This window comes from Lactuca virosa, chromosome 5 (assembly GCF_052849685.1).
Source record: "Lactuca virosa cultivar CGN04683 chromosome 5, Lactuca_virosa_CGN04683_v6, whole genome shotgun sequence".
Classification (NCBI taxonomy): domain Eukaryota; kingdom Viridiplantae; phylum Streptophyta; class Magnoliopsida; order Asterales; family Asteraceae; genus Lactuca; species Lactuca virosa.
Window position 1 is genome coordinate 53,081,639 of NC_136430.1, and position 19,410 is coordinate 53,101,048.

Consider the following 19,410-nt stretch of genomic DNA (forward strand, 5'->3'; position numbering starts at 1 on the left):
TCGAGTACCTAACATTTTTGGCTATCTAGGATTTACCGAGCTCAATGTCTTAAATGATACATTTTATAAAATATAAGAGTTTTAACATACAAAAAAAATAATATAGTGATTTTTTTAAGACTTTGATGAAAAGATGTTGGGTTTTTATAAGATTATCCCATATATTAATTAAAATGCATAAACAACAAATGAAATTGAAAATAGAGAAGCAAAAGGTGGCATAATATTGATTTAAGAGTTTGACACATTGCATGACACGTGACAAAAGGATATTAACACTATTTATTTATTAGAAAGGGAGATGTATATGTTAGTTTTAAATACAATTATTTTGTTAATTTTAAGAATAGGTGTTTTTTTATTTAAATAGAAAAATAGTCTTTTGATATATTTTAGTTAATTCAGAAATATTTTATGTTCATCTAATATTATGATCTAAAATTTCAATTTAATATTATGCTTAACTTAACAGTTAAATATAGAGAAATTTGAGTAAATTAACCATTATAAACAAATTTTTTTAAAGAAAATAATCATATTTTTTAAGTTTTTGAAAGATAACCAATTTCTTCGGAATGACTAATTTTGGAGTACTGTTCATATTTTTTCAGTTTTATTTTCAAAGAAATTATTTTGTTTTTTTATTTCGAATGTTACATTTCGTAATGTTTAGTTTCATCGTTTTTCAATAAATGCCTAATTTTATGCACTAATATTTTATATAGTTTATATTACTATGTTTGTATAATTATTTGTTAAATTAAGAAAAAAATTTGGGAATTATTGTTCGGATTTCGGACTTGTTTTGAAATTTTGGAGTTTTTTTTTCCTAATATCTGAAATTTTAGTCCGGAATCCGGAATGCCATTCCGGAGTTTACATTCCGAAGTTAGTAAAAAAAATGTTTTTTCTTAGTCCGGAATACCTCATTCCGGACAACGTGGTTATTTTTGCAATTTATTTTTCAAATGCATATTAAAAAATTGGTTATTTTACTGAATTTCCCTTAGATATATTTGATTGATAATTAAAACATATTTCTAAAATAAGCGGCGTTTTCTGAGGGAACGGTATTGTGGTTCCAAACTCGGAATTCTCGGTACGATATAAAAGGAGAATGTTGCTCATTGAATTCGATGTATAAAACCCTAGACCGCGTAGCAGCCAAGGCAGAAAACGAGAGTGGTTCTCCATTATTTTCGTCGATTAAAGGTAATGATTATTTGTTTTCCAGAATCGAATTGATTGATTATTATGTGTTTCAGGATTGAATCACATATTTAGCCCAGTTCGACCACTACATCATGTGAAAATATTTTGTTTAATTTTTTTCATGCGAAAGAAACTCATACGCTAAATGCACCGATACTCCTTGATTTTTTATATTAACTAACTGAATTTCATGCTAATTTGTATAAATTTTTTGAACTCATCATTACACTTATGGTGTTGAAGCCAATTATTGTGGCCATGGCCACTGACATGTGCAAAATTAGTGCCATTCTTGGACAAAATGCCGAACTGGATTTCGTTTTAGCTATGTTATGGAATCTGTTTTGATTTTTTCGTATATTAGGATTAATAAGAACTTGCTTATGAATCGATCTCTGGCTTAATTACCAGATAAAATCTATTATTCGCAGAATTCTTTGGTAGCAATCATGGCGGGGGCTATGGTGCAATCTACCAGGTTTTCTTCAACACTAATTTCCAGTGAAAGCATGCTTTGGTCAAAGTCAAAGCGATATGGTAATTATAAAAACAGTCCAGTCAAGATGATGTGTAGCTTACACTCACAACCTCCTCCAGGGACAGTGAGTGCCAAGACTCTCTCTTGGTTACAGGGAGTCAACGCTTTGGACAACAAGGTCAACAGAATCCATGATTTCCGGTTTGCAGACATTCCCTTCTATTGGAGAGTCAGAGATTGTTATATTTTGCCAAAGACAATGTTTGATCGGTTTACAGAGAATGCTATCAAAGTTATTGAGCTTTCACAAAAGGAGGCTATATGCCTTGGTCACAATCTCGTGGGAACAGAGATGATTTTATTAGGTCTTATTGGTGAGGGCACTGACATAGCAGCAAAGGTCTTTAAGTAGATGGGGATTGGATTGAACGATGCACGGGTTGAAGTACATAATATGATTTCCATGATACTTGGGTATTCTTACCCAAAAACAAAAAAAACTATTGGTAAATGTAGTGGAATTGTTGATGTAGCGATTCCTTTTACATATCATGCAAAACACGTAATTGAGATGTCAATAGAGGAGGCCCAAAAACATGGTAATATGTGTGTTTTTGAAACATTAATAATTTAAATTATATCAATATAACATATTTAATTAGTACCACGGATTGATCTTTCAGGTCATAATTATATTGGAACAGAGCACTTGCTTATCAGTTTGCTTCGTGAGGTGGAAGGTCTAGGATTTTACGCTCTTGAGGATTTATGTGTTGACCCAAGTAACATTCTCCAGGCAAGTGTAGCTGCTATATATTGTATGTAATAAGTTATATATTTTTGCTCTTAGTGTTTGTTTCTTTTTTACTTAATTTCATTTTTTAACACCCCTAGCTAGTCTTAATGGGTCAAGTGCTAGGCTGTCATTTTTGCCTCCCTACCATTTTACCAAATCCATTCTTCCTTGTTCTTTGTTCTATATTTGTAGAAATTAATAATTATCTGTAATTCTAATATTTAACACTTATCAAATAAAGATTCCTTTGTTATTCAACATCCCCTTTTAATAATAGAAGGTAAAAGGATATAACGTTTACATTTAGACAATTCATTCAAACATACATCATTTAACCCTTCTTTTGAATGTAGAAAGAAAAAAAGAAACATGGCCTAGTTAATTACCAGTTCCCTTATGTGCAACCTTCAACACTTGAGGGAACAGTTAGATTTTTCATATGCTAAGAAGAAATTTGATATAAAATCTATTATTTGCAGAGTGTTTTTGTTTCAATCATGGTGAGGGACTGTAAAAGCAAGGTCCATTCAGTTTGGAGAGGGAATATGCCAATGCCCTTGTTTGAGTGTTTTACAGAGCAGGCTAACCAAGCTGTTACACTTGCACAAGAGGTAGCAAGATCGCTGGGTCACAATTTTGTGGGTCCAGAGATGATTTTATTAGGTATTATTGGTGAGGGCACCAGCATTGCAGCAAAGGTCCTCATATCAATGGGTGTTAATTATGAAACTTTATATGCTGAGGTGGAACAGATTATTGGTAGGGGTAGTGGATTTATTGCTGAAGAGATTCCACTTACACCCCGTGCAAAACGTGGAATTATAAAATCATTAGAGGAGGCCCAAAAACTTGGTAATATGTGTTTTGTTGAAATATTAATAAAGTTAACTCGGCCATAACTTATTGAGTACCATGTCTTAATCTTTCAGGTCATAATTATATTGGAACAGAGCACTTGCTTCTTGGTTTGCTTTTCGAGGGAGGTGTAGCACTTCGTGTTCTTAAAAGTTTAGGTTTGGACCAGTTTGACATTCGCGAACAGGCAAGTCACACACACATACACACACACACACACATATATATATATATATATATATATATATATATATATATATATATATATATATATATATGATGGTATGCGTGTAATTTTGTTCCAAATATGTCAAGACGACAAATGTTTTTGAGAGAATATAATGGCTATATATAATTTGAATTTATAACAGTTATCAATTAAACAATCTTTTTTATTAAACATCAGCTCTAGATAGAAGGGTAAAATAATCATTTATTCACAGTTAGCCGGTCCATGAAAAAAAAAACTTTGTGTTTGTACGGACAACATATGCTCATTCAGCATTTTATCCATACAAGACTTAGATGTAAAAGAAAAGAACAGGCATAGTTAATTTCCTGTGCAAGAAAAATCCTTCTCTTATGTGCAATCTTTAACACCTTGAGTAGGTGATCAAAATGGTTAAAATGGCTGACGAGAGTGCAGAACTTTTAAGCATGATGCCAGCTCTAGAGAAATATGCTACCAACTTGACAAAGCTAGATGAGGAGGTAAACTTGTGTTCAATATGCGAGTGATTTAACTTTTACCATAGATTCTAACGAAAGGAGTTTTTTTTTCCTAACTAAACGACCAATTGTGATTTATGTTCCTTCTTCAGATGCATAATGTAGACATGAGTCTACATCGAGAAGAGAGACTAAAAAAGCTAATGAAGCTAAGCGATGAAGTTATTCTCCTTATTGATGAGGTTCATGCCTTCATGGGAGCACGAGGATAAGGGGCTACTGATGCTGCTTAGGGGTGTTCAAAATATCACACACCGAAAAAGCAAACTGAAAATTCGAAGGACTGTACAAATTTATTTTTATTTTGGATTTTTTTGAAGTTCGTTAACGTTAGTGAAATCTTTGGGTTTTTTCGTTTGGTTATCATTCATGAGGAAACTGAACACATAAATTTTTATTTTCTATTTTCTAGCTAGGAGGATGTTTATGTTTAGAATTTTAGGTTGATATTAGATTACTATTGATTAGAAATCTCAGATTTTAATGCTCGGCTAATACTTTTGTATTAGATTTATAATCGTAGATCATAATCATATATATCTGTTTTGGGTAATAAGTGATTTTGTTTTTTTTTTCCCATCTTTTGTCCAGATTTGATGGAGTAGAGTTCGAATTTAGGGTTTCAAAATGATGGGTTAATACTTATGTAGGGCAAGTGTTTTCGTTGACTCAAGTGGGTGGTTTATCTTGTCTTCAGGATTAAGGTGAGTGTCTAACTATACTCGTGGGTCGAAGGCACCAATGTCGACCCACTAGATTGTGTTATGTATCTTTGTGTATAAGATGTTTCTATGATGTAGTGATCTGTTAGATTGGTTGATCTGTATGATTACATGTATTGCTAGTTATTGTTTATCTGTTGCTTATGTCGACATAATGCGGTTGGGTTGAGGCTTTATTGATTTGTGCTGTAAGCCAACAAACCCGGGGCAATCCAGTCCGATGACTATCGGTAGGGAGTAATCCAATCCGATGACTGTGGACCCGAGGGTAATCCAGTCCGATGATTATGGACTCAGTTTGCATGCATAGTATATGTATTGTTGTGTGAGATATTTTGGGGGAACTCACTAAGCTGTAACATCCCATTTTTCAAGTAGCTTCATATTCATCCATCAAAATTGAATTATGTCATTTCTGGTCCTTAGTTTGGAAGGAAGTAAAAAGAAAGGACCAAAGCATGAAAAGGTGGCAACTGGGTGACAACACCCGGCGTAAGCCGGGGTACGCCCAACGTAGAAGGTTAAATGATCACGGGTGTGGGAGGAGTACGCCCAGCTTACTCTCAGAGATCCTAAACGCTAATTTTGGGGGCAAGCCACTATATAAGGAACATTATGGCTCAAACCCTAGCCTCCTTATCAGCCTCCCCAACCTCAGAAAAACCCTAGAACGTCTCATCACTTCATTCTTGTGTGATCTTGATTTTGAGAGGCCATCTTGGTGTTTTAAGCTTGGAAGAGAAGAGAAGAAGTGGGCAAGGAAGGACTTGGGAAGTTTGAGCTCATAGATCTGGAATAGCATCATCATTTGAGACTCTTTGGAGGTATAAAGCTCATAACTTTCCTCATGAATGCTTAGATCTAGTGTAGCTTGATTTTGAGGTCATTTTGGTCCCAAGTATAGAACTTTATGGTTCAAATCCGATTTCAGGACTTAGAGTTGCCACTCTCAGTTCAAAATGAGTCCCTAAGGCTGAAAGTTGTCATCTTGAATGTCTTATTGGATTCATGCATGAGTTAAGATCATTTCTATGAGAATGGAATGTTATTTTGGAGTTTGGGCTTATTAGGGTCATGCAAAATCACCAAGTCAGCGACTTTATGGATTAAGACGTTGAAAAGGACTTGGCTCTGTGATTTTAGCCTCTGGATTGGAGTATTAAGCACTTAATGGGAAAGTGACTTAACAGGGTAGTACGCTGAGCGTACATGCAGGTACGCCCAATGTACTCACCATTTAGCTAGTACACCCAACGTACATAGGAGTACGCCCAACGTACTCATCAGATATGGGCCTTGCGAGTTGTGGGCCTCGGTTTGGGCCATGGAGGGGATTTTAGTTCTTTGGGCCTTAGTGGGCTATCAAAACTCAGATAATGTGGGCTAAGAAGATGTTTGGGCTTAGGGTAAGGCCCATTAAGGGGATTGGGCCCAATTTAGCAAATTGGGTCATTAGTGGGCTTGGAAAGCCTACCTAGTGTTGGGTGTTGTTTTGGTATTGGGTCTTGGCCCAAAGTAGAGAAAAGACAAAATGGACTATATGGACCCTTAGTGAGGATTGATAGTCATATGTTGACTCAACATTTGTTATTTGGATAGTTCGGGATTTTCGTGTAACATCCCAAAATTCAAGTCCAAAATTTTCATTTTTAAATAAGTTATTATAAAACCATAAGTATAAAAACATATGTAATAACATCTCATGTCAAAACCAAAGTGTCAGTAATCGAAACATATTATCATGAAATAATATCAGAGTGTAATCCCATTAGGGTTTTAGTTCCTTGTCCAAACATCCCAAACGAGTACAACACAAACGAGGCACACCGTCACCCGACACGGCGGCCGGTGGCGGCAGAAGGCGGCAGCCACCACCCTACGGTGGTGGTTTGAGCTTCTTTCCATTATTCTTCTTTTGAGTTACATTTTACAATGCTAAACTCCAATATCACACACACACACACACACACTAATACAAATACATATAGACAACAACCTAGTGGTGGCCGCCGGTGGCACGTGGTGGCAGCCACCACCTCACGGTGGTGGTGGTGGCCTTCTTGGTTTTCCGGCTAGACAAGACACCCCATACACGAACTCACAGCCACCTCCACGGTGACTGGTGTCAAGACACGACAGGGTTATAGAAGCGGCGGCAGGCGGCGGTTGCACGAGATGGCGGCAACAGTGGCTTCACAGTGGGACAGCCGCATGGCAGCGATAGCAAAGACGAACCCAACAGCAGCAAACTCGACCGGTCACGTCGGAACCCACACAGCGACGAACGTAGCCGCAGTTGCCGTTCTCAGTGGCTCTTCCAGCTTCCCTTACGTCTTTGGCAGCAACATAGTTGTGGCGTTTAGACGGCGAAGGAGCGGCGGCAACGGGATACCCCGACCGGTCGGAACAGCGAACGAAGGGGGTGGTGTCGGCTGTCTTCACGCACGGCGGCTGCACTTTGGCGGTTCTCATCAGCGACCTCCGACTGCCTTACTCTCCTTCTGATGTCGAAAGAAATGGCTATGGTGGTTTCCTGCCTTAATGGCGGCTGTGCGATGGCGGAGGAAGGATGGTGGCGCCGGGGAGACATAAGGTTGGCGGTTGTTCCATCGCCTAGGGTTAGGGTTAAGGGTTTGATTAAATACCCGGCACCCTTGAAACATCCATCCATAATGGCAGTATCGGCCCCTCCCTCATGAAATTATTTCAATTTTGCTCCATTATTTACCCTTTAGACCCCAACTTCTATAATTCCTCACATATTAGGTCCAACAGTTACCAAACAGCCCATCCTCTACAAATTGTTTTCAACTGAAGTCCATAAGTTACCATTCTGCCCCTATGCCTCCAAAATATCTTCAAATTAAGTCCCAATAATTTACCAAGTTGTCCCTGCCTTCATAAATATTTACAAAACCAATCCGGAACTTACGCTTTTAACCCCCAACTTCTAAATTATGCCAGTAAACTCCACGAAACCAGCACCTTGCTATATAATTAGTGATTTTAGGGCTACTATACATTCATTAATTAATTAATTAATTTATATAATAAACGGGGTGTTACATTTTGGCGTAACAACACTTCGGGATTTGGTACTTCAGTTAAGACCGGCATTGCAAAGTGAGTTATCCTTACTATATCGACAGGGTCTAAGGCACCAAGGCTGGCCCTTTATCGGAGTTGTATCCAGGTATTTGCTTGTTATGTTTATTGATTTGCTAGATCTGTATCCTGGTATATAGGATGATGCTATGTTAGTGACCTGGTTTAGGTCGGTATCCTGGTATATAGGATGATGCTACGTTAGTGACCAGTTAGGTCGGTATCTTGGTTGTAGGATGGTTGTTGTGCTAGTGATCTGTAAGATCGGTATGATTATTTGTTGTATACATGTTAGCGTATGATAATTATGTGCATTTGATTGATTGATTGGTATGGGGGTTGGGTTGAGGCGGATCCTGCTTCGTGCTTGAAACATCCGAAAAATACAAGCCAAAAATTTCGTTTTCAAATCATTATTAAAATCATAAACCATCCGAAGTCATAAGTAAAATCATAATTCATGCATCATAAAACATCACAGAATCTGTCTCAAATCAAAATCTCATAACAAAACATCAGAGTAAACTCCCAGGCTGTGACTGTGGTGTGTGTCATGCGATCATCCCGAGCCCTTCCATTTAATAGCGGAAGTACCTGAAACCAAAACTAAAAACTGTAAGCACAAAGCTTAGTGAGCCCCCCCCCCCCCAAACTACCACATACCATACAATAACACATATAACACATAAAGCACATACTGGGCCTTGCCCACTGCATCGGGCTCCGCCCGACATCAGACCGAAGTCCGGCATAATTTGGGCCCCACCCACTGCATCGGACCCCGCCCGGTATCAGACCGAAGTCCGGAATAACTTGGGCCCCGCCCACTGCATCGGGCCCCGCCAGGCATCAGACCGAAGTCCAGAATAAACTGAGCATAACATAAGCATAAACATATAACATAATCACATATACTGCATCGGGCTTGCCCAGCATCAGACCGAAGTCCGGAACATATAACATATAACATAAACATGCATGAATCACAAAGACATCAAGCATACATAACTACTTCTCGGGACCACCCCGGCATCGGACCAAAGTCTGGAACTACTATCATCTAAGCGGGCCGGCATTGTGGCCGTAGACCCATTCCTACTGGAAGGAAAGTCACCTCGTACGACTGACTGCTGGAAACACGAGTGAGAAATCCCCGTCTGCTGCTCCGACGACTCTCCGACTATCAATTCCAAAACAACACTTAATCAAAATCTGATAATCCTTCTTAGGGTACAATGACCATTTTACCCCCGGTCAAAGTTAACGTCCTGGTCAAATTCAACCTTCCAGGTTGACCTAACTCACCGAGTCAGCCTACTGAATCGTCGAGTTATAAAACTCAGAAACCCTAAAACTCGCGACTCAACTCGTCGAGTCCCTCCTTAGACTCGTCGAGTTCTTCAACTTCCGAGTCCTAGTCCTGTCCAACCCACTGAGTCACCACCTCAACTCACTGGTCCTACTCAAATCAGAAAAGGAGTTAGGGTTCACGGCCCGACTCGCCGAGTCCAAGAACAACTCGTCGAGTCCTCCTTGTGACATATTCATTTAGTCGATTCTAATCCATTTCAATGCTTCTAACTCATAGATCTGGACTCCCTAGGCTAGCCTTACACGTAAAGTTGCTAACTTTACGTTCATGCATGATGATATGGAGCTTCAACACCAAAACTTAGCTAGTAATGAAGGTTAAATGCATAGAATGGGAACATGGCCGAATAAAGGTGGCAAATTTGAGCTTCTGGAGCTCAAGAGTGCCTAGATCGGAAGTCATTACATCCCCAAATGCTCACCACTAAAAAATGAGCTAGAAATGGCCCAAAAGTGACAACAAGCAAGCTTTCAAGAAGGTCTAAGTGAAAAGAAGCCAAGGCATAAGCTTTATACCTTAAAAGGTTCTGAAATGCAACAAAAGCTCTGGATCTACTGCCCCTTCTTGAATTACCAAGGGTTTCCTTCCTTCTCATAGCTTCAAATCACACAAAAATGGCAAGAAAAGCTTAAGAACACTCAATGGCTGCTAGGGTTTCGAGAATGGGCTGTGGAGGTGATGGGGGCTGGGGGTGGAGACCTATAATATTGCTTAAATAGGGTGCAAATCCTAAGGATTAAGGTTTCCTCCTGATGGACCTACTCGCCGAGTCCATGCTTCGACTCGTCGAGTAGACCACTTAAACCCCTGCGATCCAGATGACATCTACTCGACGAGTTAGGGCTACCAACTCGTCGAGTAGCTCTTATAAAATGAACATTTTAATGAATTAAATACGTACCAGGAACGGGGCGTTACATTGCTGTAGGCCAACATACCCAGGGCGGACCGGATAGACTGCAGGCCCAGGAGGGCACATAGTCAGGCCGAAGGCCCGACGAGTGTCCGGATAGGCTAAAGGCCCCGAGAGGGAGGTCCAGACGTGCTGAGGCTCGGAAAGTGGGCCAGATAGACTGAAGTCCCGGTGCGGGCGGTCTAGTCAGAGAGTGGACCAGATGGACTGAAGGCCCGGTACGGGCGGACCAGTCACACTGTAGACTCGAGATGCATGGTTGTTCTGTGTTTATTATATGATATGTTATGGTTGTATGAGGTTGGTATTTTGGGGGAACTCACTAAGCTCTCGGGCTTACAGCTTCAGTTTATTGTTTCAGGTACATCAGCGGATGACCGCGAGAAGGCGAAGGCGTGACCGTACACCTCCTCATATTTTGATTTGGATTTTTGGGATACTCTGATATGAAACTAGTTTGGAAGCCTTTTGTAATAACTTTTAGTATTTGAGATGTTTTTAAAAGTTTAAACTTGGCATGATTTTTATGGGTGTTACAAGTTGGTATTAAAGCCTTGGTTTAAGTGAATTGGAGGAGCACTCGTATGAATCCAATCTCAAACTAAGGAAAATATTTTCAAAATGATTTTGAATGGTTTTCAAAATAAGAAAAGGAGGATGCAAGTGTACGATCAGCCGGAGCCAGTAAGTAGACCCCAAAATACCATGCAGTTATTTGATTATGAGATATGTTAGAACAACATGCTAGTGATAAGATAGGGATCCCCAGGAATCGTATAATAGAATTTCCTGATCTTTGATGCCTTATCTTATGTAGAGTACCTCATTGATTGTGGTATGAATCTTTCGTGTGTGAATTAAATATTGGATGAATACTCCAAGTCACATGCTACATGGGTTAAATAGCCTTAGGGTAAGGGATTTGGTCCTGATGCGCAGCTCTTGTATGAGTTCAACCGTTGTGGGATTAAATCTTTTAGTCTAAGATTGTTTAAGTTGTGCGGTATGTGATTGTATTCATGCAATAGTTAACTGGCACCAATGGAGGGTCGTGTGGCAGTTGGTTCATTGGTGGGTTGTGCGAGGCCGGGAGGCCAGTCAGGAGATATTTAGCATTCCTCTAGGAGTGAGGATTGAGCACTTGTTATGTTAATATATATTGTTAGGGTGTTGTGATGATACTTGAGACAAATATAGGTAGGTGTGGAAGGTAGTATGGGCCCGTACTACTGGAAGCACAGGACCCATACGCGTAGCAAGGAAGTCACAACCCCTAGGGTGTGGTAGAGGATAGGTTCCCCGTCGTTTGTGCGGATTGTCTGATATCTTCCTAGTATATGTTCAGGATGGTGATGACGAATCGATTTGAGGTGGGATCCGGATCAGGATTGGGAGCGAGTGGCCAGGATAGGCCGGTATTGTCTGTCGATCAGATACGGAAGATGATTTCCGTGGAGGTTTCTCATATTTTGCAAGAAGAATAGTTCGGTGTCTTGGACCGGGTCACCGCCAGGGTGATCGCCAAGTTCGAGGAGCAAGTTGCAGCACTGCAATCTGTGAGAGATGTTGCTACCGGGATGACTACTGGAGGAGTGCCGGTGGTGGGGTCATAACTAGGAAAGAGGATGAGGGACTTTCCAGTAGAGGACGAAGGGTTAGAGGCTGCTGACCTGGGTACTGGAAGTCAGGAGGGTCAGGAGGTGTGTGGCAAGTATGGGGGAACCCATGGATTTGCTTGTCATAAATTCAGGTGCTACAAGTGCGGGGAGAGAGCGCATGTGCAACGGGATTGCAAGAAGGATCAGATATGCTTTCACTATCACCGGCCAGATCATTTCAGGTCCAGCTGTCCTGCGTTGAGGATGGAAGGAATTCAGATTCCAGCGGTCATCGTCCCTCATGAGGTCAAAGTCGATCCACAAGAAGTCTCTGGTATGTAATTGAAACACCCCCCATTCTGTAATAATATTATGGTTAAATCGTCCGCGATCAATATTTGTTTTGTCTTGGAATATTGTTGAGTATGCATAAGTAGTAAATTTGGGTTAGTTGCCTGTTTTGTCTGGTCTATGTGTTGCGGAGTTTCATGAGTTGTTAGGTCGCTAGAAGTGTCATGAGATTTTAAGGGCTGTTCAGGGAAGGTAGCATGGTTGGATACAATAGTTCGCGGCAGTGGTTCTGTTCCTGTCAATCTTTTGGTTGTAGCTTCTCCGTCATGGGGATGGGCTCGAAATCTGTTGTGAGCCCAGTGGCGTTATGGATTCGAGTTGTTGATGCAGACCTAGTGAGTTTTGGTTTGAGGCCTCAAGGGTTTTGCTCGAAGCCGAGAATGCTGGTCGCAGGGCTCAGGAAGGGAGTGATGATCATGATCAGCTTGAGTTTTGCAGTTGGAAGTAGAATGGTTGATTGATGGTTTGGAACGTCGTTTTCTAGGGCAAGGGTTATGCCCTTCCAGTTGTCCGAGTTCTAAGGAGTAAGTAGGCTTGTGACCTCCAGGGCCAGGTTGTATTTCAGCTCAGGGTCTGTGGGTCGTAGTGATTGGTGACAATACGTCAGCGCCAGTGTGCGCAGGTGGATCAAAGTGGCATGAATATCTTGTGATGCAAGCACGGGCCCATATTCTCGGGAAATGGGAAGGCCAAGTGCCAAATTGTCGCTCTGATTGCAAGCAAGGAAGATATGTTGAGTCGGTTAAGTGGTGTTTTGGTTTCACCGCCAGTAGGTAGTAGTTAGTGTTCCAAGTAGGGGAGAATTGGAATTTCTCAGTTGGAGCATCAGCCATTGAGGGTTCCGTTAGCTGCCAGGGTTCGGCAGTGCATTCAGCACGAGTGCGCGGGCTTTTTAGCGCATGTGGTAGACACACGGGTCAGGGAACAGACCATGGTTTTTGGAGAGGGTGGACGATCGACATGAGGTCTAGGGTTAGGCCGGGGTTAGAGTCCACGAAATGGATCAAGAAATTGGAACCCCAAGTAGGTGAGAACAGTATGCCTGGGAGAGATCCCCAGGAGGGATGGTCCAGGGTGATGCACAACAGTTTTGAACGATCCATACAAGCTGAAGGAGAGAGGCGGTCCAGACATGCTGAAGGTTCTAAGAGTGGTCCAGATAGGCTGAAGGCCTGGTAAGGCGGTCCAGTCATGCTAAAGACTCTGTATGTGTTTGTAGATCTATGTTCGGGTTTTGAGTATGCTGCTATGCTATAACAATCAGTAGGTCTGTCCCCTAGTATTGAACATGCTGCTGAAGTAGGCTGAAGACTCCGGTGTTTTTGGTTTGATTGGAAGTTGTTATTAGAGATCAGATGGAGTACAGAGGATCTTGATGATCTCATCAGTTCGGAGTATCTTAAAGGAATAATTTCCTTGGATCGGGTATTACACCAGTTGGGGACGACTAGGAGTAGATCCGAATGGGTATTCCTCAGCTTTAGGAAGGCTTGGGTTCAGAATGTCCTGTCATTCAGGTTCGGGGAACCGGGTTATATCTTTCTCCTGATCGTCTATGATGACACATTATATTTAGGTAGGGTTGAGGTGGTCCTGCTCTATGCAGTAGGCCAAGATACCCGGTGCGGGCCGACTAAAATTCGTAGGCACGGAGGCTCAGAGGGAGCGTTAGGGTTGAGGCGATAGGCCAACAAACCATGAGAATTTCAAACCGATGGTTAAATTGATTCGACGTGTTGGTATTCTGATCTAGGGTATTCCATCCCGAGGATGACCGGACCTTATGATCATTTGGACTTGGCATATTGGTATTCCAACCTAGAGGGTTACCTGGGAAAGTTATGAGTGTCGTACCGATTGGCCGGTAGTGGTAGGTACAATTGTTGGTGGTAATCGCTTGCGGAGCGGTATTCCATGGAAGTGGTGGGAGACAAGGAGCGTCATGATAGATCATTATCGGTATTATGTAGACATCTTATCCTAATGGTCTATTGGTTAGCATGTTGTGCTTGATCGGGCTGAGGCGGTCCTGCTCTATGCAGTAGGCCAAGATACCCGGTGCGGACCGACGGTAAGTCGTTAGCAAAGGGGTTCAGCAGGATATGATCCATGGTTCTATTTTCGGGTAAGAACCTTAGGATCCCAGGGTTGAGTAGTCTGTTAGTAGTAGCGGGAAGGGAACTAGCGAAGGTTAGTATGAGTGGTCTGTTGGGGTGTCAGACCGAATTCAAGTTTCCAGCTTTGCGGGTTTTCGGTGGAGTAGGGTGGTGTGCCGCATGGGGTGTAGTCTTCTTCGAAAGACGTCGAATGTCATGGTTATGAATGTGCCCCTCAGGATGTCGGGTTGTCGGGGATGGTAAGGGATGATTTCGAGGACGAAATCGAAATTAAGTGGATGAGAGTTGGAACATCCCATTTTTCAAGTAGCTTCAAATTCATCCCTCGGAATTGAATTATGTCATTTTCGGTCCTTAGTTTGGAAGGAAGTAAAAAGAAAAGACCAAGCATGAAAAGGTGGCAACTGGGTGAGTACGCCCAGCGTAAGCCGGGGTACGCCCAACGTAGAAGGTTAAATGATCGCGGGTGTGGGAGGAGTACGCCCAACGTACTCTCAGATATGCGCCTTGCAAGTTTTGGGCCTCGGTTTGGGCCATGCAGAGGATTTTGGTTCTTTGGGCCTTAGTGGGCTATCAGAAGTCAGATAATGTGGGCCAAGAAGATGTTTGCGCTTAGGGTGAGGCATGTTAAGGGGATTGGGCCCAATTTAGCAAATTAGGCTATTAGTCGGCCACTAGTGGGCCTGGAAAGCCTACCTAGTGTTGGGTGTTGTTTTAGTATTGGGTCTTGGCCCAAAGTAGAGAAAAGACAAAATGGACTATATGGACCCTTAGTCAGGATTGATAGCCATATGTTGACTCAGCATTCGTTATTTGGATAGTTTGGAATTTTCGGCGTGACAACACTTCGGGATTTGGTACTTCAGTTCAGACCGGCATTGTGAGGTAAGTTGTCCTCACTATATCGACAGGGTCTAAGGCACCAAGGTCGACCCTTTATCGGAGTTGTATCTAGTTATTTGCTTGTTATGTTTATTGATTTGTTATATATGTATCCTGGTATATAGGATGATGCTATGTTAGTGACCTGGTTTAGGTCGGTATCCTGGTATATAAGATGATGCTATGTTAGTGACCAGTTAGGTAGGTATCCTGGTTATAGGATGGTTGTTGTGCTAGTGATCTGTAAGATCGGTATGATTATCTGTTATATACATGTTAGCGTATGATAATTATGTGCACTTGATTGATTGATTGGTATGGGGGTTAGGTTGAGGCGGGTCCTACTTCGTGCTGTAGGCCAACATATCCAGGGCGGACCGGATAGACTGCAGGCCTAAGAGGGCACATAGTCAGGCCGAAGGCCCGACGAGAGGTCCGGATAGGCTGAAGGCCCCGAGAGGGCGGTCCAGACGTGCCGAGGCTCGGAAAGTAGGCCAGATAGACTGAAGGCCCGGTACGGGCGGTCCAGTCATAATGTAGACTCAGAGAGTGGACTAGGTGGACTGAAGGCCCGGTGCGGGCGACCCGGTCACACTGTAGACTCGAGATGCATGGCAGTTTTGTGTTTGTTATATGATATGTTATGGTTGTTTGTGGTTGGTATTTTGGGGGAACTCACTAAGCTCGCGGGGCTTACAGCTTTAGTTTATTGTTTCAGGTACATCAGCGGATGACCGCGGGAAGGCGAAGGCGTGACCGTACACCTCCTCATATTTTGATTTTGATTTCTAGGATACTCTGATATGAAACTATTTTGGAAGCCTTTTTGTAATAACTTTTAGTATTTGAGATGTTTTTAAAAGTTTAAAATTGGCATGATTTTTATGGGTGTTGCATAAGCTTTGACTTATAGTTGTTGATTTCAATGTTTTCAAGTACATCAGATGATCGGGGCAAGGCAAAAGCGTGATCGTACACATCCTCCTCCTGATTTACAATTTAAGAGATTATTTGTTACTTCGATTCTATGGATTTGACTTGAAAAGAATACTTGACCACCTTATGGTTTTTGTGAAAATGCTTTATAAAAATGAAACTTTTTATCATGGTTTTTAAGACGTTACAACCGATACAGATCGTGTTTGTCATTTTTTATCACAAATTTGAGCAACATGACTTGGGCTGAAGATAAATCGAAGGCAGAGTGAAGATCAAAGTCCAATTGAAGTTTCAACAAGAAGCGCAGTCTATTGCAAAAAACTCATGGTCCTGGGTTTCCTTCGAGGGCAATTACCACTTGTGTTAAAATATAGGGAATTGGCTCATTTTTCATATAGACGGGTTCTGGAACATTGAGGGGCGATTTTTGAAGGTTTTTAAGGGTGCAAACACTTGTAATTTCAGTTTGTAAGCATTAAACTCTTTCATTTCCATCATTCCACTTGATTTGTTTTTAGCCATATGTGGTTAAAAACCATAGTTTCCAGTTTTTGTTCAAAACATGTTGATCGTTTGAGTTGAAACTTGTGACTTGCAATTTTGACATCCAGAATATGATGTCACAAAATATTGTCACATTAAACATGTTATATCAACATGTCACGTTATCAAAACTGACATATCATCATGCCACGTCTGCAGGAGATAACCTGGTTGACCGGTCAAAATGTTAAAATTGTAACAAATTGGTAAATGAAATGTCCAATTTGGAACAAAAAATAATACAGTGTATAAACTTAATGCTTTTATGAAATTTTTTAATTTGATAATTGAACCATATATCTAAATTATAACTGGATATATAGATTAGAAACTCTAAACTAAAAAAACGGAAAGAAAAATAAGAAAATAGGGGCGTTTGGTGAGGAAACGATATTGTGGTTCTAGGTAGAACGTTGCTTATTGAATTCGCGGTATAAAACCCTCAACCGCGTAGCAGCCAAGGCAGAAAACGAGAGTGGTTCTCCATTATTTTCGTCGATCAAGGTAACGATTAGTTTTTCCAGAATCGAACTGATTTGATTATTATGTGTTTCAGACTTTCAGTAAAATATTTTGGTATTAGGATTGAATCACATATAGCCCAGTTCAACCAAATGATGACTACAATATATGTGTGTGAGTGTCTTCAAATTTTGGTTTCAATGTCACTATTATAATCCATTCTTGGTTCAAAGTGAGGATGGAGATACTTATTATTCGACTTATAAATTAACTTTTTATTTTATTGGGAAACAGGGGGAGCTTATAAATTAACTAGTATAATTATTTGGCAAATCATAAGCTTAAAAATTAACTTCAATGGCATAAAAACTGTAGTGATCTCGGGTCAAAAAGAAGAGTAATGTAATTGTAATGCCGATATGAAACACAAAATTAGGGTCCAGGCTAAGTTTTATTCACTTGGTTGTCTTAAACAATAAAAGAATGTGCCATGTGGGCTAAAAAATAAGAGAAAGGATACTGGATCTAGGATTCTAGATGGGGCCATGGTCAACAAAAAAAGGAGACTCGGTATTTTATATATACATGTTTTGATATAAAACTAGTAGGAATTACCTGCGCCAACGGCGCCGGGTTGGATCAAGTTTGCCTAAATGCTCTTGAAAATTTTATATAACATCTTGAAAAACAAAGTTAAAAAGTACAATGCTATAATAATTATATTTTTTTTCAAAGATGCTTTACGCTAAGAAGCAAAAAATCAGGTCACGAAAGAGAGAAATCCCATCCTTGATTTGTTAGCAAGATGATCCTTCTGCAGCATAAAGTCTTGTCCCAACATCCAGAGGTCCATATCCAGATGTGAAAAGGGTAAATCAATAATTTGTCACCTCTACAACACCTGCAAGAATTTCAAACACAAAAAAAATGTGTTTTAAGATCTTATCCAACTTTTGACATATTTAAGATCGACAAATAATTAAGCATCTGAAATACATAAATAAATAAAAGTCAAGATTATTGTCCGGAAATAATTATATAAGATTGCAGTGTTGAAACTTAAAAACACTCACTCACATTGCATTTTTCTTGCTGTGAGGCATCCCACCCACCTCATATCCATAAAGAAAAAGTTAAAATTCATTTTTAATATATAATTATAGGAATGTACAATGAATCTAAACCCAAATTTGTAATCTTTCTTCCCATTCTCAGGCTGCTATAAATCGTCACCATCTTTCAAATTGTGATAGGCCACTGCGTTCACAAAAACACATCTACATCAGATTTGTTTCCACATGTGACATCCCCCAATTTCTCGGCCAGAAAAGACCGATTTAGTTTATGCTTTTAAAATAAAATCAAAGTAATCTCCCAAAAGATGTTGCGGAATTTGTTTCCAAAACAAATTATAATAAAAATTTATCAAAGTATTTCTTAAAGAAATATATTTTCATTATACAACAAAACCTCGAGATGTCATGTTCCGATACAGACCAAAAGCATAAACAGTATATTATAAGTCTTACAACAGTTATTTACAACTACTGGCCTATAATCCAAAAATCTCTCTTCACCGTCCAAATTATGCTTTGGGTCCACTACCTGTAATAGAAAGCTGAGTGCGTCAGGATTGGGAGCCTGGTGAGCATATAGGGTTTTCAACCCACAAATAAATAAATTTATTAATTTCATCAACAAAAAAATAAATTTATTAATTTCATCAACAAAAAATAAATTTATTAATTTCATCACCCAACAATAAATTTATCAATCCAAAAGAAGTTTATTAATTTTATCAACCAACAATAATCCTGATTACCTATTCTCGTTATCCTCACTTTACATCCCTAAACACCTTATCACAAGGGACCTAGTCTAAGGATTATCATCGGGGTAACAACGCTACTTTGGGGGATTCCTCAGCAATTTATGTCAAATAAAGCAACCATGTGGGGGATGGAGTAATACCATTGAACACTAAGTTCACAAACACCTACAGGTTGTGAGCCTGCTAGCGTTCCACTGGACTCTCTAGAAAAGTCTGTGGTCGTCATCTATACTTCGTTAGATGACTGAAACAACAACAATATCGAGGTCTCTCATCATTTTAACACACATCAACTATTTCATCTACCCATGTTTTACCCAACATATTTGTAGATATATATATATATATATATATATATATATATATATATATATATATATATATATATATATATATATATATAGTTTAAAACTTGTATAAAACATCTATTCAACACCCATCTCAAATAAACACAAAATATAATTACACATAGCACGTATTTTATAGAAAATACTTCATATCTATG

General features: G+C 40.1%; 1 protein-coding gene across 1 annotated transcript; it reads left to right on the forward strand.

Moving 5' to 3' along the window:
* Positions 1 to 1,060: 1,060 nt before the first annotated feature.
* LOC145117683 (ATP-dependent Clp protease ATP-binding subunit ClpA homolog CD4B, chloroplastic-like) lies at positions 1,061 to 4,436 on the forward strand. Its single transcript, XM_079053987.1, has 7 exons — positions 1,061 to 1,212; positions 1,644 to 2,289; positions 2,374 to 2,486; positions 2,966 to 3,338; positions 3,416 to 3,528; positions 3,951 to 4,052; positions 4,163 to 4,436. The coding sequence occupies exons 2-7, from the start codon at positions 2,103 to 2,105 to the stop codon at positions 4,280 to 4,282; spliced, it is 1,008 nt and encodes a 335-aa protein (XP_078910113.1). The 5' UTR covers positions 1,061 to 1,212; positions 1,644 to 2,102; the 3' UTR covers positions 4,283 to 4,436.
* Positions 4,437 to 19,410: the final 14,974 nt, after the last annotated feature.

What these genes read in the sequence shown, in the direction of transcription:
- LOC145117683 (XM_079053987.1), top strand. Translation starts at nt 2,103, where the DNA reads ATGGGGATTGGATTGAACGATGCACGGGTTGAAGTACATAATATGATT. An exon ending in AGAGGAGGCCCAAAAACATG is followed by an intron (nt 2,290 to 2,373) that starts GTAATATGTGTG and finishes TTGATCTTTCAG; the next exon opens with GTCATAATTATATTGGAACA. An exon ending in AGAGGAGGCCCAAAAACTTG is followed by an intron (nt 3,339 to 3,415) that starts GTAATATGTGTT and finishes TTAATCTTTCAG; the next exon opens with GTCATAATTATATTGGAACA.